Raw genomic sequence first — 24,808 nt, 5'->3', positions numbered from 1 at the left:
GTGATACTGTTGGCAAATTGTTATCCTTGCAAGCCAGTTATTACTTAAATAGTTACAGGACACGATCCTTTTTGAACAGTAAAAGAATATTTGATTCCCACTGTCCTGGAATTAGAATAGAAAAGGGTGTGGAGCAACAGGAGCCTTGCTCCTTGAGTTCATCCAGAGGGATCAACCAATTCAAAACAATTGTCCCTGAAGAGTGAGTCCTGTTTGGAAAACCCACAAAGGCAATCTCATTTTACCTCTGGAGTCTTATTTTCTTCATGTGGCTGATAAAGATTGGCAGTCCTGAATTTTAATAGTGACCATAAATGTGACACAGATTGCAGTGGTAAAAATTACTCTTCCCAAAGTCCTGTAGGACACCCCCTCCCTCCCATCCCCTGCTCCCTGTGGAACAGAACACTGTTATTCCAGGGCCATTCCCACCAAAGGCTGAGCTTTAAATACTGTGATGTCCTTTAATTGCTTCTGGTGCCAAAATCTGGATAAACAAATGTTTGCTTGAAAAGAAGGAATAAAAAGGAGCTTATGCACCAGTTTGCAGACAGGGCAGTCCTTTCTGGAAGTCCAGCTTTTGTTTTGGAAAACTTGGTTCCTTGTCCACTTCCAATGTTTGCTTATGGATTGGCAGTGGGGGAAATTCCCTGTTGTTATGGATGAAGCAAAATGAGAATTTTGAAGCACCTGTGTGTAAGTATGACCGTGTAAATCAGAGTTTTTTTTTTAAAGCTGTGTGAGTTGCTATTAATGTAAGAGAGTCTAAAAATATCTAAATGGTTTGCTTTAAAAAATCATTTCTGTCACTCCCACTCCATGAAATTCTGGAATTTCATGATAAACTTGGATTAGCAGAGTCAAATCTTACCTGTGAGGTCTTTGGAAGTGTTTGCAGGTGGTTGAGTATTAACTAATAAAATTAATAAAGTTGTTGCTGACGATCCAGAGGGGTGAGTGGGAAATGTTAATATTTGGTATTACAGTCTTCCAGCTAAAGAAATAAATGCTGAAATAATTTGCTTCCTACTTGGAAAAATGACCATTGAACATGGTTTGTGTTCAGAAAGGGTTTTGTGCACTCACTCCCACTGCAGAGATTGACTTGGAGGTCGTGCTGTGCCAGGGAAGAGCACAGTGTAAATATTTATTCCAGGCAGATAATTTTCCATGTTTCCTACTCCTTTTTCATCTCTAGGTCCATTGCAAAAGAACTTGCAGACTGGCTGATCAGCAACAATGTAGTTGAGCACATTTTTGGACCAAATTTACATATTGAGGTTTGTATTAAATTACTGTTTTGAGTTGAAACGTGGAGGAGCCACTTCTTGTTCCAGTAAATCTTCAATATGTTCTCACTTTGCAGATCATCAAACAGTGCCAAGTGATTCTGAATTTTCTTGCAGCTGAAGGCAGACTTAGTACTCAACATATAGACTGTATTTGGGCTGCAGCACAGGTATGTATAAACTTAAAAAAAAAAAAAGAAAATGGCAAGTTGATTTTATTTTACATTCTTAAAGTCGGGTTTTTTGCTTTTTCTTGGCCCTCTGAGTGTTTTGCTGACCAAAATTTCGAGTTAGGTAACTACCACAGTTACTGGGTTATTTATTAGAGGCAAAAATTCACCTTGGCTACTTTTATACAAGGAAAAAAAAATGAAGTTGTTTAGCAAAGACACGGTGTTTTCATCAAGAATGGGGGTGAAGATTGTAGGGCAGTTGTAATAATTTTTTACTACAGTGTTAAATTGCCTTTCTCCTGTGTCTTGGGGCTTCCATTTCTGTTACTCCTGGTGGGAACAATCAGGTGAAAATTGTGGCAGTGAAGTTTACAGCTGTGCTGCTGTGCTGCTGTTCAAATCTACAGAAGGGCACTGAAATTTTATTATTTTTTCTTGCTAAACCTGGAAACTCTGCCAGGCTTTTTGCCTTCAGAAAGATTTATTTGTCTGCTGCTTTTCAGGGGTTGCCATGCTTTTTATTTTAGGTTGTGACATTTTTTTATTGAGGGGATTTGAATACAACAGACATTTTGATTTTTTTGAGCGTGCTTTTATACGAGTTAGAATTTGAAGAGGGTTTTTTATGTCTTCAATATTTCTTTGTAATTTCTTTCAATCAAATGCTACCGTGCACACATTGTGAACCCTCTGTAGTCCACAGTCATTATTAGAACATGCAGGTGGAATGTTAATAAATGCTCATTAGGGCAGCACTTGCTCTAATAGGCTCCAACAATCCTTTGTATCAGAGTAATTAATAATTACTTATTTCACTTACACTTTTAAAGCAGTATATTACCTTCCCTGATGTTTTCACACTGGGTTAGACCCCTGAATTTTTAATAGATACTACTTGAAGAATAATATAATTACCTAAATTCAATAATTCTTTTGCACTTCACATTTTGCCAGACTGATGTTTTCAAATTATATCTTTGATTTCAAAATTAAATGTACCCTGATTACTTCCTGTCAAAGGTTTAACCCTCTAATGTTGTTTAGAAGGCAGACACCTCTAGACCTAAAGAATAGAAGGCCTTAAAGGTGTGTTTTCCACTTTTTAGACTAACTTTTTGACAAAAATTTATCTTCCTCAGTTGAAACACTTATCTCCAGATGTTCAAATGCATCCTTGTGTAGAACCCCCCATGATTTCACTCCAGTTTGAATCCTGTGAAAGATGCCCAGCACCCCATAAATTGCTGACATGAATATTTTTAATGCCAGGAAGGTGCAAAACAAAAAAAATAATTTCTAAAAAAAACCCTTTTGAGGTGCCTGTGTGGTAACCAACATTAAGAATTCCTTCTAGAAGCTTCCTGTAACCATTATTTTCTTTTTTGAATACAAACATTAAAAAAAATCCCCTTCTAAGTGACTCTGAAAAGGAGCATTTAACCAAAGAGGAAACATGGAGGAGCACTGTCACTTTAATGTGTAAATGGAGGAGCTGGCTAAACACATTGTCATATTTTGTGACATCCATTGCTGGAAAGACAAAAGAATTATTTATAATCCTCACACAGTTCACACAGTCTGTTCTCTGAGTGTCACATTGGCCTCTAATGCCTTATCTGTGTTTACCACCCCTAATAAGGTAATTGCAAATACTGTTTTTTCCTCAGGATTTAGCATATAAACTTCGTATTTTAAAGGTTGAGGTTTAAGTTGTATTTAAGTTAAATCCAAAATAAACTTCCAGTTCTTCTTTTCACCAAATTCTTAGACTTAAGATACTGTTACATTTGATTTCTCTAAACTTTACAGGGTCAAAATTAGCTTAGCCCAGATTGCAAACCTGATGGAGTTTGGAATTTTTTGGATGAATGCTTCCTGAGAACTTGTGCAAAGATGTTTAATTGCTGCCCTTTTGCCAATATTTGATTTTTTTGGTGTGTTTGTTGTGCTGTTCCTGTTACCTCCTCTGTTTGTACCTTGTAGCTGAAGCACTGCAGTCGTTACATCCACGACTTGTTTCCTTCTTTGATCAAAAACTTGGACCCTGTCCCACTTAGACACCTCCTGAACCTTGTCTCAACTCTTCATCCCAGTGCCCACACTGAACAGGTAAAGGCAAGGCCACCAAAATCACTGTCATGAGAAAAGCAATTATGTTAAACAACCATTATGGATTTGCCTCCCTGAAGAAATGCAGTAAAAGGAATATTCACTACTGCAGAAACCATATGAGTAAAGTTGTCATGTTTCTTCCAACCTTTTCTGGCTTTGGAATTATAATTTTTAGAGGTTTTTTGAACATTCCACAACCACTGGTGGAAGATTTTCACTTCTGTCTGCAGTTCAGAAGTGTTTCACACAACATCGTGTCGTTCATTTGTTTATTTGATGGGTTTATTTTGCTGTATAGAAAGATTAACCGTGGATCTTTGTATCCCAAACCCTCCTGCTTAATGACACTGTTCCCTGGTTTTGTTTCCAGACCTTGTATTTGGCATCCATGCTGATCAAAGCCCTGTGGAATAACGCCCTGGCAGCCAAGGCTCAGCTGTCAAAACAAAGCTCCTTTGCATCTTTACTGAGCACCAACCTGCCCATGGGAAACAAAAAAGGTTCGTGGTTTTCCAGCAGATCTGGGAATTCAATTGTGAATTTCCGTAGGCTCCTTGTTGACTTTGGACAAAAAGCAGGTATAGAGCTTTTTTCCTTTAAGGATTTTTTTAAAAGGGTCATGCTGACATATTTTTCGAGCAGAAATGGAGGATATAGATGAAAGCATTAAAACTTGGTGAGTGCACTTGGAAAGCTTTCTACGTCAGATCCCTTCTGGTTGTATTGCTAAAGTAGCTATTTTTCTTTTCAAAGTAGTATTTTCTTCTGAAGTAGTATTTTTCCTTAATGCAGAAGATGGTCCATAACTCATCAGTTAACTATTGTTGTTCCACTGCACATCTGTAACTAGCCACATATAATCTTACAAAAGCTTATCTCTTTTTTTCCTAGTTTTTGCTATTACCTGCTATTTTTGGTTTGGTTATTTTTTACTTGGCTGTGTATTTCCACACAGTCATTACTGAAGGAACTGAGAAGCCACTTTACAGTAGTTTCCCTCTCTTTTCCTGCTGCTGATTTTTATGAATCATGGACAACTATATGCTGACAAAAAGGTTTTTAGTCACTTGTTTTTCCATCCTGCTTTTTTTCCCTTCAGAAGAAGAGGAGCTCAGAAGAGCAGCCCCTTCACCTTGTAAGTATAGTTTTAAAAGTACACAGCGTGATTCTTTTGATGCAATACTGCTTTTCTACAGCTGTTTAATTTGAATAGAACAACTAGTAAAAATTGGAAGTTATGCTCTTATGAAAAGTCAAATGAAAATTATATTTCATGTAGAATGTAGGAAATTTATATAACTTTTATATATTGGCAAGAAGAGACATCAGTAATCAAACTTTGTGTTAAAATGCTCAGTGTCCTACAACAAATTTTTAATGTTTAGGTACATGGATTGTTTGAGTTATATCTCTGTTTGCTGGAAGAATGCTCAACCTTTGAGGCAGATTTAGGGAATGCTGTTACATTCCAGTTGATATCCATCACAAGGTAACTGGGAAATGTGGTTTTGAACCAGGGTCACCAGCAGCAAGCCCTCAGAGCAGTGACAACAGTGACACCCACCAGAGTGGAGGCAGCGACATCGAGATGGAGGAGCAGCTCATTAACAGAACAAAACACGTCCAGCAGCGGCTTTCGGATACTGAGGTGACAGTGGGAATCCTAGCCTGGGAATTTGGGTGCTGAGCTGCCTGTTGTTAGCTATGGGAATGATTTTTTACCTCAGACAAAGGTATTCCTGCATTTAAATTGTATTTCAGTTGGAATAATCCCTTAGTGAGGGATTGCAGGACGCTGTTTCTCTGTCACGCTGTGACTCTGTGCACGTGCAAAGCCTGCACAGATCCCCTGTTACAAGTCAGGTAATGCCAAAAATAAGTTATTAAGTCTGAATCTTGCTCAGAGCATTTTGTTATTGGCAGCCAAAGTGAGAAAGAATGAATGAAAACTTGTAGATTTGACACGTTTCCTCATAAAGGAAGAACGGGGTCGGAATGATGTTCATTGTGTTCATTATCAGGAACAGTGTGGCCAACAGGTCCAAGGAAGTGATTGTTCCCCTGTACTCAGAGTTGGTGAGGCCACCCCTGGAGTGCTGTGTCCAGTTTTGGGCCCCTCAGTTCAGGAAGGATATTGAGGTCCTGGAGCAGGTCCAGAGGAGAGCAACTAGGCTGGTGAAGGGACTGGAGCACAAGTGCTGTGAGGAGAGGCTGAGGGAGCTGGGACTGTTCAGTCTGGAGAAGAAGAGGCTCAGGGGAGACCTCCTCACTCTCTACAACTCCCTGAAAGGAGGTCGTAGCCAGGTGGGGGTTGGTCTCTTTTCCCAGGCAACTCTCAGCAAGACAAGAGGGCTGGGTCCTAAACTGTGCCAGGGGAGGTTTAGGTTGGATATTAGAAAGAATTTCTTTCCAGAGAGGGTGGTCAGACATTGGAATGGGCTGCCCAGGGAAATGGTGGATTCTCCATCCCTGGAGGTTTTTAAGATAAGACTGGATGTGGCATCAGTGCCATGGTCTGGCCACTGCAACGGTAGTGGATCAAGGGTTGGACTTGATGATCTCAGAGGTCCCTTCCAACCCAGCTGATTCTATGATTCTATGTATTTCCAGTGGTGGTTTGTTATTCCGCCAATCTTTAAAAAAAAAATTCTAAAATAATTCCAGGAATCCATGCAAGGGAGCTCTGATGAGACAGCCAACAGTGGGGAGGATGGCAGCAGTGGGCCTGGCAGCAGCAGTGGCCACAGCGACGGCTCCAGCAACGAGGCCAACTCCAGCCACGCCAGCCAGTCCGCCGGGAGCCCCGGGAGCGAGGTGCAGTCCGAGGACATCGCGGATATCGAGGCCCTCAAAGAGGAGGAGGACGAAGAGGAGGAAGATCGGAGTCACAACCCCCAGAAAAGCAGCAGGAGCGCGGATCTACGGAGCAGGAAACTGGAATCCCAGGCGGGCATTTGTCTGGGAGACGCGCAGGGGGCAGCGGAGAGGAGCGGGGCCAACAACGGGGCGGGGAAGGAGCACGTGTTCAACGCGGACGCGGTGCCGCCCGTGGACAATCGGATCCGGATGCTGGACGCCTGCTCCCACGCTGAGGATGCAGAGCACGACATGGCGGGGGAAATGAGCACTGCTCACATCTCCCAGGGCTCTCAGGACTCCTGTATCACTCACACAGGGGACTTCCTGGGGGAAACCATTGGAAACGAGTTGTTCAACTGTCGGCAGTTCATCGGGCCCCAGCACCACCACCACCATCACCACCACCACCACCACCACGATGGGTAAGGAGCTCAGCATTTCTTCTGATCCCTTACGTTAAATTGAACCTCCAGAAATTGAAGTGGTAGCAAAATATCCCATCTGGGCAGAAATTTTGTATGGGCATTTTGCTGCAGCTCAGGAGAATTCTGTCTTACTGCAGAGAGTTACACAGTAATCTGACTTGGTCACATCTGATGAAAGCTTTCAGTGAAGTTTTGGTATGGAATAAATAAGACAACACTTTAAAAATGTTAAAATTGTTATATATGCTGTATTTAGTTAATATTAAAGGCTAATGAGGCCTTCAGCTTGTCTATAATGTTTTTTCTGAATTTTTCTGTGAAGGTCTACTGTTCAAACAGATGATTTATTCTGACTTTAGCTTGAGGGAGATGTCTCCTCACTCGTAGTTGGCTATAAACAACTTCCTCCTTGATATTGTCCCTTCTGATATCCTTCTTTTCCAGGCATATGGTTGATGATATGCTCAGTGCAGATGATGTCAGCTGTAGTAGCTCTCAAGTCAGTGCAAAATCCGAGAAAAATATGGCAGATTTTGATGGGGAAGAGTCTGGCTGTGAGGAAGAGCTTGTACAGATTAATTCACACGCTGAGCTCACGTCTCATCTTCAGCAGCACCTCCCTAACCTGGCCTCCATCTATCATGAACATCTTAGTCAAGGTAAGAGTCATCAAAGGAAAACCAAAAAACATTGTTTTGTAACTTTGAATTAGTCTCCTATAATTAAAATAATCAAATTATTTTAACCATTTGTCCATATTTGTCCAAAGAAGCCGTGATGACTGCTGAGAACTTAATCTCCAAGAGATTAATTTTTGTGTATTTAACTGTGTTTTAGCTGTGTTTATCTTTTAAAATCTCCCCTCCCCAGTTTCTACTGCGGCCTCTAATGTTAAGACAGCTAAGAACCTAGTAAATGTTTCTTTTAATAAGTTATTAAAGTATAAAGAAAGGAGGTGCTGAAATGCAAGATTTTATTTTATTTTCCTCTCCTCACTTGTTGTTCTGGTTGGTGGATTTTACTGTGGCTCAGTACATTTGTCATCATAAATTAACCCATAAATGAATTAACCATAATGGGCTCTAGAGAAGATAATTTTGGGAAAAGGAGTTAAAATATAACTTGATATCTTCGGGAGTTTGCTGTAAAGGGCTTTTTATGCTATTTCATCCTACACTGCCAAATCTTCTAGTTTACTTCTGGGTGCAATTTAAGCTGCTGCTAAAACACTTCTCGAGAATTATATCATTTTTCCATATGCTTTATTTTCTCTTTATCTTCTTTTTAAACATAATGGTGAAGGTTTGATGTTTTTCTTCACCAGCCTGGTAGAACCAAGTTTGCTGTTGTCCAGCAGACAGTAAACTCAATACTATTTATTTATTTTCCTGAAACAGTTGAGTAAGAGATCTCTTATAATGATAATTTCAGCCTGACATTAAAACTTGGGATGTTTTTCTCCACTGCAGAGTTGAATAAACTACTAAAACTTTGTAAATCTGTAAATCAGTGTATTTTTTCAGTTTTTTTGCACAGATATTACTAATCTTACTGATGCTCATACATCTTATGTTTGAGCATCAAGCCTTCAGTGTAGATTATTTTTGACACCCCTGTTTTGCACGTGCAAATAATCACAGTGCTCTGCACAGTCTAAATTTTCTACTTGACTTTGCTACCTGAAAATAGTATCAAATAGTAGAGAAGTGATTGGTGCCCAACTGTGAAAAATCTGTCAGTGTTTATGAAAACTTGATGAGTTTCTAAAATCCTACACTTTGATATCCACCATGTATGAAAATGGGGTTGATTTTTCCTTTGATATCCATCATATATGAAAAAGATGTTTGTTTTTCCTGGTTTTTAGGAGGAGGTTTTTCAGATAGAGGAAATCATGTAGTATGAGGGGAATTGGTTGAAATGAGCTCATTTCTTGCTTTCCAACCATGATGGTTGTGCAGATCGCTCCCTTTGGACCACAGCACTACAGAAAGGCTTAAAAAAATAATTGAATTACAGTAGGAATTAAATTAAAAAGCAATTGTATTTGCAGTTCTTCAGTGCTGGTTTTATTGCACTTTGCCATTAGCCAAAAGCAGTGTAAATACTGGCCTAACTGCCCTGTTGGCTTCTTGTATGGCCTTTTAAGAACCCATATGTGAGAAAAAGCTGCAATTACAACGTTGCTGCACTTTGAAATAGCCAAGTTAACAAATAAAGTGTGTTGTTTGTATGGGCACTTAGGGAATAATGTTCAGTTTAGATGGTTCCTTCAATAACGTTCTTTTTATTTTGCTCAGGACCAGCAGTTCATAAACATCAATATAACAGCAATGCAGTGACTGACATTAATCTGGATAATGTTTGTAAGAAAGGAAATACCCTTTTGTGGGATCTGGTCCAGGATGAAGATGCAGTAAGTTCAATACCAGAAAATCCCATTTTTTTTAAAAGAAAATAAATCTGTAGTATTCATTGGCCTTTCTTTCTCCTCGCTGTAGATTCATCTCTCTGAAGGGTTAATAAATGAAGCAGAGAAGCTGCTCTGTTCCTTGGTGTGCTGGTTCACTGACAGACAGATTCGAATGAGGTTCATTGAAGGCTGCTTAGAAAATTTAGCAAACAACAGGTAACTTAAATCATAAATTATCTGCTTTTACATGTACCTATTTTTGTGATGGATCAGAAATTCAACTTGGCTCTAATAGTTATTTCACTTTACAGGAAGATAAAAGCAGCAGAAGAAAAATAGTTCCCCAAGTGTGTTATGGATGTTTATAATATTCCATTTTTCCATTCCCTGGGTGTCCTGAGTTTCTCACCTTGTTGCATTTGTCTGTTCTCCCTTCTGGGCATCACCTGCAGTATTATATTGTTACCTGTTGCTGAGAACTGTGTTTGTGTGATGAGTTCCAAGCACACTGAGATCCTGATTTCAGCTGTGTGTCCAAGGTGTTACATGTGAAGAATTTGAAGTGTGTGTAGCTCAGATTCAAAAAACTACTTGATAGATTCCACAAGCACGGGAAGGAGGTGGCCCTGTTGGATTGAGTCCAGAGGAGGCCACTGAGGATCAGAGGGATGGAGCAGCTCTGCTGGGAGGAAAGGCTGAGAGAGCTGGGAGCTTGGAAAAGGGAAGGCTTTGGGGTGACCCAGCTGTGGCTTTCCAGTACCTGAAGGGATCCTGCAAGAATGATGGAGAGAGACTATTTACAAGGGCCTGGAGTGACAGGACAAGAGGGAATGGCTTCAAACTGAAAGAGATATTAGATATCAGGAAAAAAGTCTTTACTCTGAGGGTGTCGAGGCCCTGGCACAGGTTGCCCAGAGAACCTCTGGCTGCCCCACCCTTGGAAGTGTCCAAGTTAAGGTTGGATGGGGCTTGGAGCAATGTGGTCTTGTGGAACTGGCTGATCCTTAAGTTCCCTTCCAACCCAAACCAGTCAATGATTTTATAGTTTACAGTCCTTTCAGGCAACCTGTTTGGTCCTCAAACCTGAGCTTCTCAAACTGATTTTTCGGTTGATTATTTCGCTTTTGTAACAATCGTGTAGTGTCATCATTTCTCTCTTTCTCCTTCAGATCAGTAGTAGTTTCACTTCGTCTCCTTCCAAAGCTCTTTGGTACTTTTCAGCAATTTGGGAGCAGCTACGACACCCACTGGATCACAATGTAAGTAGTGATGGCATTTAGGGGACTGCAAGACTTGTCCCTTCAGTGTGGTCCAAACATTGCTGACCTGAGGTTATCACCTCACTGCTGTCTGGCCTGGTTTTTCTCATCACTGAGGCCCAGATTTCTTCATAATGCAACTTATTTCTTTATAGTACAACTACTGTTGTAACTGATTTAGAGACTGATTTATATTGAAAAAAGAAACCCAACCTTTAAATCCCAAAGGACTTGCAGGAAGTACTAGAAAACCACTAGTAACACGTTGTGAAAGGTATTAATAACTTGATGTCCCATTATTCTGTTCCAAGTGTGTCTCAAATGCTTCTCAGGAATCAAAAATTTTGTTTATAAGAAAAACCTTTGACATTTGAAGGTACATAGTACAGCATTCTTGACTAGAACAAGCTGTAACTGGCTGGTCTAACTGTAGAGAATGGACTGATGGAACTTCTGGCAAAGATGACAGTGATTATCAGCAATTTTTCTTGGCCTTTTTGATGTGACATTTAAATACACACCCAGTTCTGAGTTTTGGCTTAGACTTTTTCTCAGGGCCTTTAAGAACAGTTTTCATAGTCTCAAAAGGGAGTGTTCTGTCAGTCCTATGCCTGAAAATAACAACATTAGGAAACCTTATGGATTGCAGGGAAGAAGAGAGGACTGTACTGGAAAACACTCCTGAGTTCGTGGTAGATGGAAAACGAAATGTTTATTTTGGGTTTATGTGTGTGCCATTTTCCTATAATAGCTGTCTGCTTTCTGTGGCTCTTGTGATGTTTTTAAGCAAACCATAATTCTTTCTGCCCTTTAAATTGACACAGGTGGGCAGAAAAGGAACTGAATATGATGAAACTTTTCTTTGATAACTTGGTACACTACATTCAGGCAGTGAGGGAAGGGCGGCACAAACACGCACTGTGAGTACAAACTGACTCGGAGGGTTTAATATTTTATGCTTTTAAACATTTCTGCTTTCTTCTGTTGCTTCTGATGTCTTTTTATAAGTAAATACTTTCTATAGGGACATTGCATGCTTAGGGAGACAAAGATCTGTAAAAACAGTAATATTGTAGATATTCCTTTTCCTTAAAAAACCCCAGTAACTCTCGTGTCATTTTTGTTAAACATTCTGTTGCACACTTGGGTACAAATAAAACGTGAAGATTTAGATATTCAAATCAATTTAAAGTGATTTTATGTCATAGAACTATTGGAGTATTTTAGTGTTCAACCTGTTATTAACCTTTGCATTATTATTTTCTGTTTAACAGAGTCACCTGTTCTTTCTCATCTGTGGGATTTAAATTAGGTGTATATAAACAGACAATACAATTTGTAGCTCCCCGATCCCAGAGGAATAGACTGCTCATGTTTTGACAGATGTCAAAGTCAATATGGGCATCCACATTTGAAAAATGTTGCTATTTATGGGTCCAATTTGACTTCATCATCCCCCTTTATATTGGACATTGCTCTAGTGAGGAATTATTTAGAAAGCTGTTGGAAAGTGGGTTGAATAGCTTTAAATTCCAGCAAAATTATACATTGTTCTGCTCCTTTGACCATATAAATAAAAATAAATTTATGAAAATATTTTTAATGAAGAAAATATGTCAACTGGAATCAGAAATTCAGTGTAGAAATATCTGCATTTTACAAGTTAGAGAAAAATAATGTAGATCCTGCAAGGTGACAAAATGATGCACTTTAGAAGTTCAGAAGGAAACTTATAAGAAACATTTATGTTTCTAAGAGGCACATGTACGAGTGGGGGAAAAAAGTTATGGCTATAAACCATTAAATAAACTTTGATTTGTATCCAAATTTCCATTTAGATACAGCCACAGCGCAGAGGTTCAGGTTCGTCTCCAGTTCCTGACGTGTGTGTTTTCAACTCTGGGATCACCAGATCATTTCCGTGAGTGTTTGGGGTTACTTTACCTCAGAAACACCTCATAGTGAGGCAAAAATAGTTCTTAATAATCAATTATGTGTTATTTTAAACATACAATTTAAAATAATCTCTGATACTGTCTCAGAAGAAATAAGATTTTTTTTCATGAAACCACAGAACCAACACTGGAATTCAGGTTCTGTTGCAGTTCTGAGAGAAGAAATTTTCATGTTCTCTGTGCTTCAATTTTTCTAAATATTAGGAATTTAGTAATATCTAAATTAAGATAATACATTGTGGTTTTATGGGCTTTGGTTCCTGGCCATACTGTTCCCAGACATCTCCTCCTCGGACTTGGAAGTATTCCAAAAAGGAATAATTCTTTATATTTTAATACTGGCAGAAATTGGTTTATACCTTTGACATTTGAAGTTGACAAGAGAATTTTTTGGGATATTCTATAGATAGTCAAAGTGTGCATCCACTGCATGACTTGTCCCTCTGGTCATTAAAGTACAGGAAAAAATAAGAATATCTGTAGCCAAAAGAAAAGAAATTGTGGCTATTTGATCAACAAGAGCAAATGTGGGGTGACAATTCTTTTTAAAGTAGCTTGTTCAGATCACAAAGAAAAGAAACCTACTGTTCTCTTGAAAACAGAAGCAATGAAATAGTTACAGAAATCCTGTTTTCAGCCCAGTCCCAATACCCAGCTCAGAGTTGGGGTCTGGATGGGAACTGCATCACAACCTGGTGCTTGGTGCGAGATCCCAGCTCACGTTGTCCTGATAAAAACTACTCTGATTTCTCTGTGTTTTGTGGGAATATTTGGTGCTGTTTGATGTGATAAAGGAGTAGTTACAAACGCTTCCCTGCTTGCAGGGTTGAGTTTAGAACAAGTGGACATCCTGTGGCACTGCTTGGTGGAAGATTCGGAATGTTACGACGATGCACTACACTGGTTCTTGAACCAAGTCCGGAGTAAAGACCAGCATGCCATGGGGATGGAGACTTACAAGCATCTTTTTTTGGAAAAGGTATGTTGGGAGTTCATTGCCACCAATTCCAGTAAAAGTGTTTCATTCCACGTCAAGGCTAATGTATCTAAAATTGTTTCTGTGCCGCTCTTTTTGGGAGGGACCTCTCAGTCTCACCAGTCCAGCCACTGAGGACACAAACATGCAGCACTAGAGCTTTTTGCAAGGGGGGCCCATCCATCCTTTTCAGGAGGTGACATTGCAAAATGGATGGATTGTGCAATAATTAATGTAGTCTGGTTCTTTTTCAAGGTTACACAGGCTTTTTCTGGTTTTGGACATGTATGAGTCACGTCATGTGTTTTAACAAATTATCCTGCTTTGATAAGTTAAGCAGCTAATGTTAAAATAATTTTTCCTCTGGTTACAGTTCAGATCAGCAGTGAAGAGCTTGTTTAAACCAATTATGGTTGTTTTTTTGCATTCTATCTAAAATTCAGAGTGTGATCTTCTACCAGAATAAATTCTAATTGATCCGTGTTCCAGTATGATTAGTAATAACAACGGTGTTTTTCTGTGCTGATGAAATAAATACCCATCACTGAATTTCTTTTCCATACTAAAGTGCCTTCATTTTCTTCAGATGCCACAACTGAAGCCTGAAACTATAAGTATGACTGGCCTCAACCTCTTCCAGCATCTGTGTAACTTGGCTCGGTTGGCTACGAGTGCATACGATGGGGGCTCAAACTCTGAGGTAAGACTGGATCTGACATTCCATTAGTCATGTTTAATTCTGACTAGAAATCCGTTGTAAAATATGTCTCAGTTTATGTGATGTGATCTGCAAGTTTTTCTGCTGTAGCTTTTTATACAGAGAAACTGTCTCAGAAATAAAATACAAAATACTTTGAAGTGATTTGAGGCAATTTTTTTTCTTGCAGTGAACACCAGTTATAGTTGTGGTTTTAAGGCTTCCTTTAAAAGAATTGCAGTTTCTCAAACCTGAAAATTCACTGTTTGGAATTTTAGCCAGTTCTCTTCATGCTTCAAACTTGGAAAATGTTTCTGTGAAACTTAGGATTTTATAGTAATTGATGTGGAAAAATCAAGAGGAAAACTGAGATATTCTTAAGAAATGAGTCAAGAGGCAAATAAAACGTCTCAGATGAGAAAAGCATCACTCCCAGTAAAATAATGAGGCAATGTTTTGCTTCTGTGTCTGTTTTCTTTTGTCAAAGCAGTTGTGTGGCATGGACCAGTTCTGGGGCATTGCTCTAAGGGCCCAGTCAGGGGATGTCAGCAGAGCAGCCATCCAGTACATCAACTCTTATTATATCAACGGTAGGAATTCTCCTTCTCACTTCTGTTTTCCGTTTCAAATGTTGTAAAGAATATCTGCCTTTATCTCCTTTTTATTCTCAGTATTAAAATATGTTGTTCCAAAATTGTGTCTACAGTTTACTTTAAATTGATCTCCTAGGTAAAACTGGTCTGGAGAAGGAACAGGAATTTATTAGCAAGTGTATGGAGAGTCTGATGATTGCTTCAAGTAACCTGGAGCAAGACCCTCATTCGAGTCTGACCATTATTGAAAGAGGGCTCTTAATGCTGAAGACACACCTGGAGGCTTTTAGGAGGAGGTAAAAAGCTCTGTTGATACATTTGGATGCAGAATTTATTTCTGTTCCTCTTACCATAATGATGAATGAGTTATGAGTTGTTATTGATGTAAAGAATAGTTTCTTTGTGTAAAGACATAGCAGATAATTGTAAAAGGTGTAATACAGAAGGTTCAAACAGTTACCAGAGTTGGCCCATGTCTTGTGTAAATGTGTGGCTGTGGTTCATGTTTCCCTGTCCCTCACCAAAGAAATTTGTTTAAAGTTATTTTAGTTTTATTTGAAAAGTAACAAAAATGTCAATAACTTCCTCTTATTTTGAAGAAAAAAACCCCAAACCTGCAAGTTTCGTCTCTCCTCTCATTGTTTGTCAAACAATTGTGTTCAATACGTGTGACAAAAAGACTTCTTCCGTGTTTTTCCCTGTTGAAGGTTTGCATATCACCTGAGGCAGTGGCAGATTGAAGGCACTGGGATCAGCAGTCACCTGAAAGCCCTGAGTGACAAACAGTCCCTCCCTCTGAGAATTGTGTGTCAGCCAGCGGGGCTTCCCGACAAGGTGAGGAAAAGCCCTTTTTCCATCCTGCCCTGTGAAACTTGGGGAATTCCCTTGTGCACTTGGAAAAATAAACCACGCGTTCTCTTCCAGATGACAATAGAAATGTATCCCAGTGATCAGGTGGCTGATCTGAGAGCTGAGGTGACACACTGGTATGAAAACCTGCAGAAGGAGCAGATCAATCAGCAGGCTCAGCTCCAGGAATTCGGCCAGAGCTCCCGCAAAGGGGAATTCCCTGGTAAGCTGGAGACTCCTACCTGGAGATTTTGCCCTTGCAAGAACTTAAATGTGGTCTTTTTCTCCCCCAGATATCCTAAATAAGGCAGAATTAGGATTTATTTTTCTCTGCAGTTCTGGTTAACATCACCCTCTCTTCTAGTTAATAGTGTTGTTTCTTAAGCACTCCCTTTTATTTGAAACAGCAAAGAAAACGTAGAACTCTTTTAAACCTGTCCAAGCTCTACATTTCAATAGATTTCCCCCCACATTATTTTTCTCTTTGTTGTTTTAATTAATTAAATTATTTTCTGTAATTTGGAGATTTTGTAGCTCAGAACTTGATAAAGTTCTATATTTTTATATATCTGAGTCTGTATTTCATCCAGTTTATACGCTTCTGGCTCTGCCATCGATTCAGAATATGAAGCCATAATTTAGATTAATAATTTATACCCTACCTACATGTATTCCAATCAGGTGTAGAATTTTCCTTACACCTGCAGTTGCTTTTTAATTTATGGTCATCCTGTAGGAAAACTGATCATTCATCCTACTTTGACTCTCCTAATTTGGAATGTCACCTTGCTCCTCAGATGGTTCATTGCTTGCTTAGTATAGTGAATATGCATCTTGTTGTTGTTCCCTCTTAATGTGTCTGTGAGTGAGTGAAAATTCCTGCTTTTTATCTTTTAGGAGGAGGGCATTTTATAAATCTCGTTGATAATATTGATTGATGATATAATTCTTATCAGTTATTGCTGTTCAGAATGTTCTTTGAATTGTCTTCTCCTCAGTGTTTTCTTTCTTTCTCACTGTAGTTTACATGTAATGCAAATTATCCAAAGAAACTATCCACGAACATCTTTTTCCAACACTGCTGTTATTTGAAGTGTAAACATGAATCAGGCTTCCTTGTCATAGTTTAACAACTTTTAAAAAACATATTTTAATGAGGCACACTGGCGGTAAACCAGACAGAATTTTGGACACCTTAATTACCTTCTTTGTAAAATCCTTTTCCAGCCACTCACGAGAAGCTGTTTCAGTGAAGAAACTGTTTTATTTTCCACCAACTATCACCACAGAGCAGAGATTTTAATTTTTGTTGTCACTGGCATTTTAGAAACGTCTGGTAGTGCTGGGAAAAGTGCTTGTAAGAACAGAGGCTGGATTGTCTGCACCAAATGAAATTAAATTCCTATTCATGTCGTTATTCAGATTTCTTGTTCGGTGTTGGGAGTTCTCTCAAGGATGTTCTTAGTTTTTTTCTTTTCTGGGTGCATGAAATCTTTGGTTCCAACTGACTTTTAAGTAGGAGTAATCATTGCTTCCTTGCCTTTGACTTTATCAGAGGTGTGTGGTACAGAGGGGGTTTGTTGATGATCACAGTGATTTTCCATTACCCTTCTGTGGCACGGTGTAATTTACTACAAAATATGGCATGTTTAAATCTGTTTTGTGAACACTTCTCACCACAAGATTGGCTGACCCGTTACTGAAAAGGTTATTTCTGAGTATGCTCAAGTAAATTTGGTTTAACATAATAAGTAGTTTTCTTAAGGAAGTTCCATTAAGGTTTTGCCTCCTGTCATTTGCTGCTGAAGGATGTACTGTTAAAAATACCAAAATGGTTTATTCCAGAATGTCACTGAAATAAGCTTTTCTCCTAGGTGGCCTCATGGGACCTGTGAGAATGATTTCATCTGGGCACGAGCTGACAACTGACTACGATGAAAAAACGCTTCATGAATTGGGGTTTAAGGACATGCAGGTACTGCTGCTCCAGAGATTGCAGTCACTGGGATGTTGGTTTTGTGTAAATATATATAGGGCTGGGTGTGAGCCATCTGTGGGGTGATAACAGAGAGTGCAGCTCCCCCCGAATACCTCCAGTGAAAGCAAACTCAAATTTCATCATGGCAGCTGCTGAAAATGCTGCGAAGGAAAGACTTGACGACAAGATACCGATTTATCTTTAAGTTTTTAATTATGATCCTTTGGAAAACATTCCATCTTAAAATTGCCTCTTTGCTCCTTGTTGTTTCCCTGTGTGCCAGATGGTGTTTGTATCCCTGGGTGCCCCCAGGAGAGAACGGAAAGGTGAAGGTGTTCAGCTCCCGGCGTCCTGCCTCCCTCCCCCTCAGAAGGACAACATTCCAATGCTTTTGCTCCTGCAAGAACCTCATCTCACCACCCTTTTTGATTTGTTAGAGATGCTTGCCTCTTTTAAGCCTCCTTCTGGAGAAGTGGCTATGGAAGATAGTGAGGTAATTCAGAGTGATTTTATTAGAATAATTACCTTGAAGTCTTATTTAATTGGATCTGCTTTTCCTATCCAGACTTCTTGTGTACTCCCAGTTGTTTTGTTGTCTGTATATTCCCGTTTCACATTATGGTTTTTCTGATTTTCCTAACAGTATTGTCCTGATACATTTTAAATGTTCTAAATATTGTATAAGCTATAAAAAAGTTATAAAAAAGTAGTTCTGAAGAAAGAATATTGATTATTTAAGTGGACGTGGTGACTCATAATGGGAATTGGCTCGAAGAAAGGTTTGCAAAGGTTCCATTGCAAAAACTCAGACTTTGTCTTATGTGCCATCATTAGCTTGTGGGAAATTAAATGCCATATAGTATATTTGAACCAGTAGTTTATTTTTAAGTTTTATTTGCACTCAGATATTTCAGAATACGTGACATGCATGTAACTTAGTTTCTTACAGGTTCAGTGAGTCTTGGACTATCATGTTCTAGTTATGGACTTAAATAGGAAACAGCTTCTTAATTGAGAATAAATACATTTTTGGCCTTTGAAATGTTATTTTCTCAAAGAAGTTCACCATGCCAATGGTTGTTGTGTGGTTTGTCAGAGTGCAAGGTGTGAAGAGCTCCATCTCCACGCTGAAAACTTATCCAGGCGTGTCTGGGAACTGTTAATGCTCCTACCAACGTGCCCTAATATGTTGCAGGCATTCCAGAACATTTCAGATGAGCAGGTGAACAAAATTTGACATGTTTATCTTTGTTATCCATGTGGATGTTTTAGCATCTGGTGTTTTAGCTGAATTTGCCCCAAATAGGAATGTTAAGTGTGCCAGGACACAAGTAAACCTAGTAAACAAACCTAATAATTCTTATAAAATTAAGCTAACCAGAGATGTCAGCTTAGCCCCCAAAGTTTGTTTGTTTTTGTGATTTATTTTTTTGGCTTGAATCAAAAAAGCAGTTTCTTGATCTGCAGCTTTGCTCTAACACCGACTGTTGTTGATAGTGTTACTTTTGTACTCTCTTCTCTAAATTCCCAGCTTGGTTTGATTGGAAGCCTCTTTGCTTTCTTGTCCTACAGATGAAAATTTGGCCTCTTTAAAAGTGGTTGAAATCACATACGAACAGATTTTAGATACTACAGCTCTTCATGCACAAAAGCATCAAAATTTGGGTGGAAGTTATACTTTAAGACTATCACATTTGCCTTCCTCTACTTTGAAATCAGATGAAAAACCCTCTGCCTGCATTTTTTTAGATAGATGAGCATTACATATAATTGTTTTAATTGCTTTCTCTCTTTTTTTTTTATCTTCTAAGGGTAATGATGGCTTTAGCTGGAAGGATCTTTTGAGGATAAAAAGTGCCCATAAACTTCTGTATGCCCTGGAAATCATTGAAGCTTTGGGAAAGCCCAACAGGAGAATAAGACGTGAATCTACAGTGAGTTTCTTGCACAGGATATTTGTGTTTCTCAGAACCAAAACATCTATTGATGAGTTATTTTATAGTATTTTAGTTCTGTTTTTACATTTCATTGTTCTTCTTTATCTTTAGGGAAGTTACAGTGATCTTTACCCAGACTCAGATGATTCAAGTGAAGATCAAATAGAAAATAGTAAAAACACGTGGAGCTGCAAGGTTTGATTCTTCTGTGTTATTCTGTGATACAGTTTCTTGAGAAAAACATAAGATGAAAACCCATTTCAAACATTATCTGTCTTAGAGTTTTGGATCTCAAATTTAGGCATGTCATTTCAAAGTTTTTCTGTGTTATCAGGCCTGTAAATTTGTCATAGTCAGGTACAACCATTTAATTGTTTTCATAAAATACCCAGCTGAATAGTTTATCATTTATTTATTAATCTATAAAACTTAGATGGGTATATAAATGAACTTAGTGATATTTTTGTATCTGCTTTTTCTCACTTTGGTTCCATAATATCCTTACAGTTTGTTGCTGCTGGAGGGCTCCAACAGTTACTGGAAATTTTCAATTCTGGAATCTTAGAGCCTAAAGAACAGGAATCATGGACTGTGGTAGGTGCTCATTCACCCTTTTCCTCCAGAATAACATAATTGCCATTTGTAAAGACTTTTATTACTTGGAGCCTTTATTACAGTTACTTCTCTGTTGTAAATGAAATAGATAATTCTGTAATTGTACCACCAGAGTCTCTGCTATAGCATCGTTTTCTTGAATATTTTATATTCCTGGAAGAGTTGACTTTAAAAAGTAAATTATACTTCTGGGTTCTTTTACATTTTAAAAGCATCCTTTGGGGTTTTTTACATTTTAAAAGCACCCTTTGTATTTTTCTATGTGTTTTGTTTTGGTTTCTTGGGGTTGGTTTTTTTTCTCCCTTCTTAAAATTGTAGAACATAAAATTGTAGATCATGGAATCTAGAGGAAAAAAAACTGGGTTCTGTCTTACAGTGGTTACAACTGCATTGATAATACTGTTAAAGAAGTCAGAAGTAGCCAAGCAAGAGCAGAGTATTTTTGCCTTTTTATTCTGCTTATCTTAGGGAAGATTGTCATTTGGAAGCTTGTTTACTGTAGTCAGTGTTAAAAGCTGTGATCTGTTAATTATCTTTCCTTCTGGAGAGGCCAAGAAATACCATTTTCCCTTGCAGACATTTAATAAAGACATTTTAATAATGAACATGATTATTAATCATTTATATACCCTTTTCATTATTATTCTGTTATTAGTTTGAGCTAAATAGAAGTTTATACCTTGCTTAAGCTTTTTTCCAAGCGTTTCAGCGGGCACCGAATTATCTGCCCAATAAATCCCTCACAAATGAAAATTCCTTTTCCTTCTCCTTCCCAGTGGCAGCTGGACTGCCTTGCCTGCTTGCTGAAGCTCATCTGCCAGTTTGCAGTGGATCCTTCAGACCTGGACTTGGCTTACCATGATGTGTTTGCCTGGTCTGGGGTGGCAGAGAGTCACAGGAAGAGAACGTGGCCGGGCAAGTCCAGGAAGACCACGAGTGACCACGTGAAGGGCCTTCACATCCCTCGTCTGACAGAGGTGAGAGAGGCCCAGACCTCGTGAGCTTCAGCAAAAGTCCTTTGCTGTGTGGATAAATAAAATAATGTAGTGGAAAAGTGACTAATATTAATTGATATCCTGCTCGTTCTCCTCTAAAAAGTATTTTAATTGCCTTAAACCTGGGCAACCAAAGGGGGTTTTTGGTCATTGGTGAGCACGTGAATTGGGAACTCAGAATTCCAGGGCTTTGTCCCTAATTTTTAGGTTTTGTTTTCTAAATTGATTAGTCCTCTTTTATGATAACCTGTTATAACATGAGCTGTCCCCATCCTCTCTAAATCCACTTTAGATTCCTTTAGGAAACCCTAAAATAACTTACTTTACCAGGGATATCTGAGTGAGTGTGTGGTGACCCGTAAACCTTCCTGCCAGATTCCTGCATGCTGATTTCCTAAAGCAGCCCAAGCATATGTAATATTTTGGCATCAGAGATATACGTTCCCTGTAAATGGATTTTCTTGGGCACAGGAGCAGCTGTGATTCCAGGAAGTGTAGATGTGAACTGGGAGCTGGAGCCAAACTTCCCATTTGTCATTGTTCCACATGGAAAGACCTTAACTGTTCTATAAGTATTAGCCATTTTTGACCAAACAAATCCCTACATCACCAAAGCTACTGTCAGACAGGGAAATTATCAAATGGATTATTTTTTTTAGCATTGGTGCTGTTGGTTTCTGTAGCTGGTTCTAAATTTTTAATTGTCAATTGATTCATATTTCTGATGGCGGTGGGGTTGATATTTAAGTGTTTTAAGATTTTCTTCAGGCTTGGATTTTAAAATTCTGGGTAGCCTGTCAGGTTCTCTAAAGATGAATAATTTAAGTGAATGTGGACCCAATAAAATGTGTTGATCACAGAGATGGGCAAAATTTATGTGTCCAACCTCATCTCAAGCCTGAGATTTTGACAAGAAAGTGAGGAGTTTATGCTTTAAAAAAAAATCCAATGTTTTTACTAAAAGGATTGAATAAATGGTTGATTTTTCTGTTCAGTTGAATTGTCTTTCTTAGAGGAACAGCATGAAATTTTAGCATCTAGACCTAGTCAATGAAACACAAGATTTTAGATGGGCTTTAATAAAACCAGTAAATTAACTGTGGAGATGCTGTGATTTATCTTTGGCTCTTCCTCCCTCTGCACAGGTGGGTTTGTTTTTAGATTCACACGCTGCGTATAATTTAAAAAAAAAAAAAAAAACAGATTAAAAAAAAAAAGCTTGTTGTTATATTAACTTGTTTTTTTGTTTTTTTTTTTTTCTTTTGACTTCAATTTTTAAAGGTGTTTCTTGTACTTGTCCAGGGAACCAGTTTGATTCAGCGACTGATGTCAGTTGCTTATACATATGACAACTTGGCACCTAGGTACAATTATCTTCTTATTTTTGTACTAAAGCTAATCAAGTGTGCACATTGTCAGCCCTGCTTTAGATGAAAAGAGCTCTTTCACTTGCATTCCCCATGAATTGATCAGAAATGTGAAGTCTCTAGGAGTAGACTTGCTTTTCTTAGTCACCTCCTGTGCTTGTCCCGCCCTTGTATAGGAGGGGGAGAATTCCACGCTCGGGGCATAAGGAATGGAGCAATGAACTGTCTGTGACGTGCTCTCCGAAATTCTCCTGCCAAAATGATTGATTTTCTTCTCTCCAGAGCAATCAGCATTCTCAATTGCAAGGCGGTGGAAAGGAGAAATTAAAATAAATTCAGTTTTATGCTGCTCAGTCGTCTGCTGCTTTTGACTTATTTTTGCCATTCCTGCTGGAATTATTCTTTTAGTGAGTGTGCAGGTACTGAAGGCAAAATTTTACCTGTCAGAGGTTTTGGTCCTGCTGCCTTTTTGTCCTGAGAAAAGCAATTCTGTGTAAGACTGGGTGGTGACAGTCAGACTGATCTGGGGAGCTCAGGGTTCTGCTACATTGCTGTTCTAGAATTACTTTAATCCAAGTCATGGATAATGTGTTTTACCATATTTTTATAAAATCAATAAGGACATTCAGAGCATTTCCAGTCAAGTCTGCAAGTGTGCCTGACTTTGACCTGTAGCTGAGTAATTTGCAGGAGTAATTTTAAGTATATAACCTTTTATTGCAATTAATAAAAATGTAAGTAAATAGAAATATTTAAGGTTTACAGCTGTTTGTTCAAAGTGTGGTTTCTTTATGAAGAATACAAGATTTCTTCTATATGAGTCAGTTCTTAGCTCTCTTTTTTGGATAAAATAAAGGGGTTGTGGGTATTTTTCCTTGCCTGTTAATCTTGTAGCCAGTAAATCTTTAAGGGGGTGACTTGAAGATTTTTGTAGCTCTATTATTGTTGCTACTTTTGAATACTGCCAGAAATGAATCCTTTTAAGATTAACAGTTCAGTTTTCCTTTTAAGATTGAAAGTGTAGTTTTCCTCATGGTTACTTAGGAGTTACTGTGTTGTTATTTGTGTGTACTTGTATTTTTAAGTGCTGATCTGTTCTGTTCTGTGATAAAGTTCAAATGGCTTTATCTTCTTCCCGTTCAGGGTGTTGAAAGCTCAGTCTGATCACAGATCAAGGCATGAAGGTTAGTGCTGCAAAACATGTCATGAACTAACAGTAGGGAAAACCTACTGATGAGAACAAGTTATGGTTTTGATTTATTGCTACCATTAGAATGCTATAAAAGTGTGATAATCCAGGAAATGTTCATGTTAAGACATGATGCAGGTCATGAGCAAAGCATCAGCTCACTGCCTGATTTCACTGGTTAAGAAGTACAGGTGCAGGGAATATTGATAATATTTAATCTAATTTATTGGTCATCAGCAGTGCAGTGGTCAGTATTTAATAAGCATATTGGTAAAAACCTGCATTTAGGTCATACCTTATGTGCCAAAAAGGATTTAGTCTTGCACCTTAGTATGAAAGAAATGTCCTGTGTGCTGGAACGATGCAACTCTTCACCTGTTCTGTTGGTTACCGTGGCATTTATCTCCTTTTTCTTCCAGTCACTCATTATTCCATGTGGCTCCTGGTGAGCTGGGCCCACTGCTGTTCCCTGGTGAAATCCAGTCTGGCTGACAGTGACCACTTGCAGGACTGGCTCAAGAAACTCACCCTTCTCATTCCAGAGGTATGGCAAAGGAGAGGCCCTGGCATTGCTAATTGGCTTCTGTTGGAAGGTCATTTTTTGTTGTAATTTGTTGAAATTTCTGGGTGATACCACCTAACATAGATGAGTGTAAATGTAACTCCCCCCATTATATTTTTTACATTATTAATATATTTTTAATATTACTTATTTTGCTGTGCTCAGAATCACAAAAGGAGGTGAACAAGAATTGCCAGAAAAATCTTCGTCATAAACAGATCTTTGCCTGGCTTTAAGTAATTTTTTTCTCATGTAGTCAAAGCTTGGAAAATGCATCAAGATATTCACACTACAAAATTGATGTATTTACTAATGACTGCTTAATGGTGCCAAATGAATTACCACACGATGTGATAATTTGATCATTCTTATCTTTTGCTTTATTATTTATTATTGCTTTATTACTCAAGCAGAGGAAAAGCTTCCATGCTGACTCCATTTAAAATCCCTGGAAATGAGAGAGTGCAAACTTCCAAAGCTGGATTAGAGTTAGGCTGTGGATATTTTTCTTAATAAAATAATTCTTCTAGTGAAATTAAACAAATGAACCATGTAGTTAGGAATG

At 38.5% G+C, this 24,808-nt stretch overlaps 1 protein-coding gene across 9 annotated transcripts in view; it reads left to right on the top strand.

Moving 5' to 3' along the window:
- USP34 (ubiquitin specific peptidase 34) overlaps window positions 1-24,808 on the top strand; it is a 107,328-nt gene that overhangs the window by 44,637 nt on the left and 37,883 nt on the right. For 5 of the 9 annotated variants that reach the window (XM_027738577.2, XM_027738579.2, XM_027738581.2 and 2 more), the window contains exons 9-37: window positions 1,199-1,280; window positions 1,367-1,459; window positions 3,446-3,571; window positions 3,945-4,074; window positions 4,674-4,709; window positions 5,092-5,222; window positions 6,239-6,855; window positions 7,303-7,517; window positions 9,159-9,274; window positions 9,360-9,487; window positions 10,441-10,530; window positions 11,355-11,450; window positions 12,369-12,451; window positions 13,310-13,464; window positions 14,048-14,161; window positions 14,646-14,748; window positions 14,888-15,047; window positions 15,459-15,585; window positions 15,676-15,823; window positions 17,475-17,575; window positions 17,862-18,071; window positions 18,675-18,800; window positions 19,390-19,512; window positions 19,627-19,710; window positions 20,023-20,109; window positions 20,907-21,107; window positions 22,407-22,489; window positions 23,636-23,676; window positions 24,101-24,225. In XM_027738577.2, coding sequence (XP_027594378.1) covers window positions 1,199-1,280; window positions 1,367-1,459; window positions 3,446-3,571; window positions 3,945-4,074; window positions 4,674-4,709; window positions 5,092-5,222; window positions 6,239-6,855; window positions 7,303-7,517; window positions 9,159-9,274; window positions 9,360-9,487; window positions 10,441-10,530; window positions 11,355-11,450; window positions 12,369-12,451; window positions 13,310-13,464; window positions 14,048-14,161; window positions 14,646-14,748; window positions 14,888-15,047; window positions 15,459-15,585; window positions 15,676-15,823; window positions 17,475-17,575; window positions 17,862-18,071; window positions 18,675-18,800; window positions 19,390-19,512; window positions 19,627-19,710; window positions 20,023-20,109; window positions 20,907-21,107; window positions 22,407-22,489; window positions 23,636-23,676; window positions 24,101-24,225 — 3,931 coding nt within the window. The remainder of the gene's footprint in view (window positions 1-1,198; window positions 1,281-1,366; window positions 1,460-3,445; window positions 3,572-3,944; window positions 4,075-4,673; window positions 4,710-5,091; window positions 5,223-6,238; window positions 6,856-7,302; window positions 7,518-9,158; window positions 9,275-9,359; window positions 9,488-10,440; window positions 10,531-11,354; window positions 11,451-12,368; window positions 12,452-13,309; window positions 13,465-14,047; window positions 14,162-14,645; window positions 14,749-14,887; window positions 15,048-15,458; window positions 15,586-15,675; window positions 15,824-17,474; window positions 17,576-17,861; window positions 18,072-18,674; window positions 18,801-19,389; window positions 19,513-19,626; window positions 19,711-20,022; window positions 20,110-20,906; window positions 21,108-22,406; window positions 22,490-23,635; window positions 23,677-24,100; window positions 24,226-24,808) is intronic. The other 4 variants (XM_027738582.2, XM_027738583.2, XM_027738575.2 and 1 more) reach the window with 2 other exon arrangements.

Source organism: Pipra filicauda, unplaced genomic scaffold (genome assembly GCF_003945595.2).
Source record: "Pipra filicauda isolate LSUMZ 115617 unplaced genomic scaffold, ASM394559v2 scaffold118_size2161507_pilon, whole genome shotgun sequence".
In the NCBI taxonomy this organism is placed as follows: Eukaryota; Metazoa; Chordata; class Aves; order Passeriformes; family Pipridae; genus Pipra; species Pipra filicauda.
Note: the sequence above shows the minus strand (reverse complement) of the source record. Positions and strands in the feature narration are given on the sequence as shown.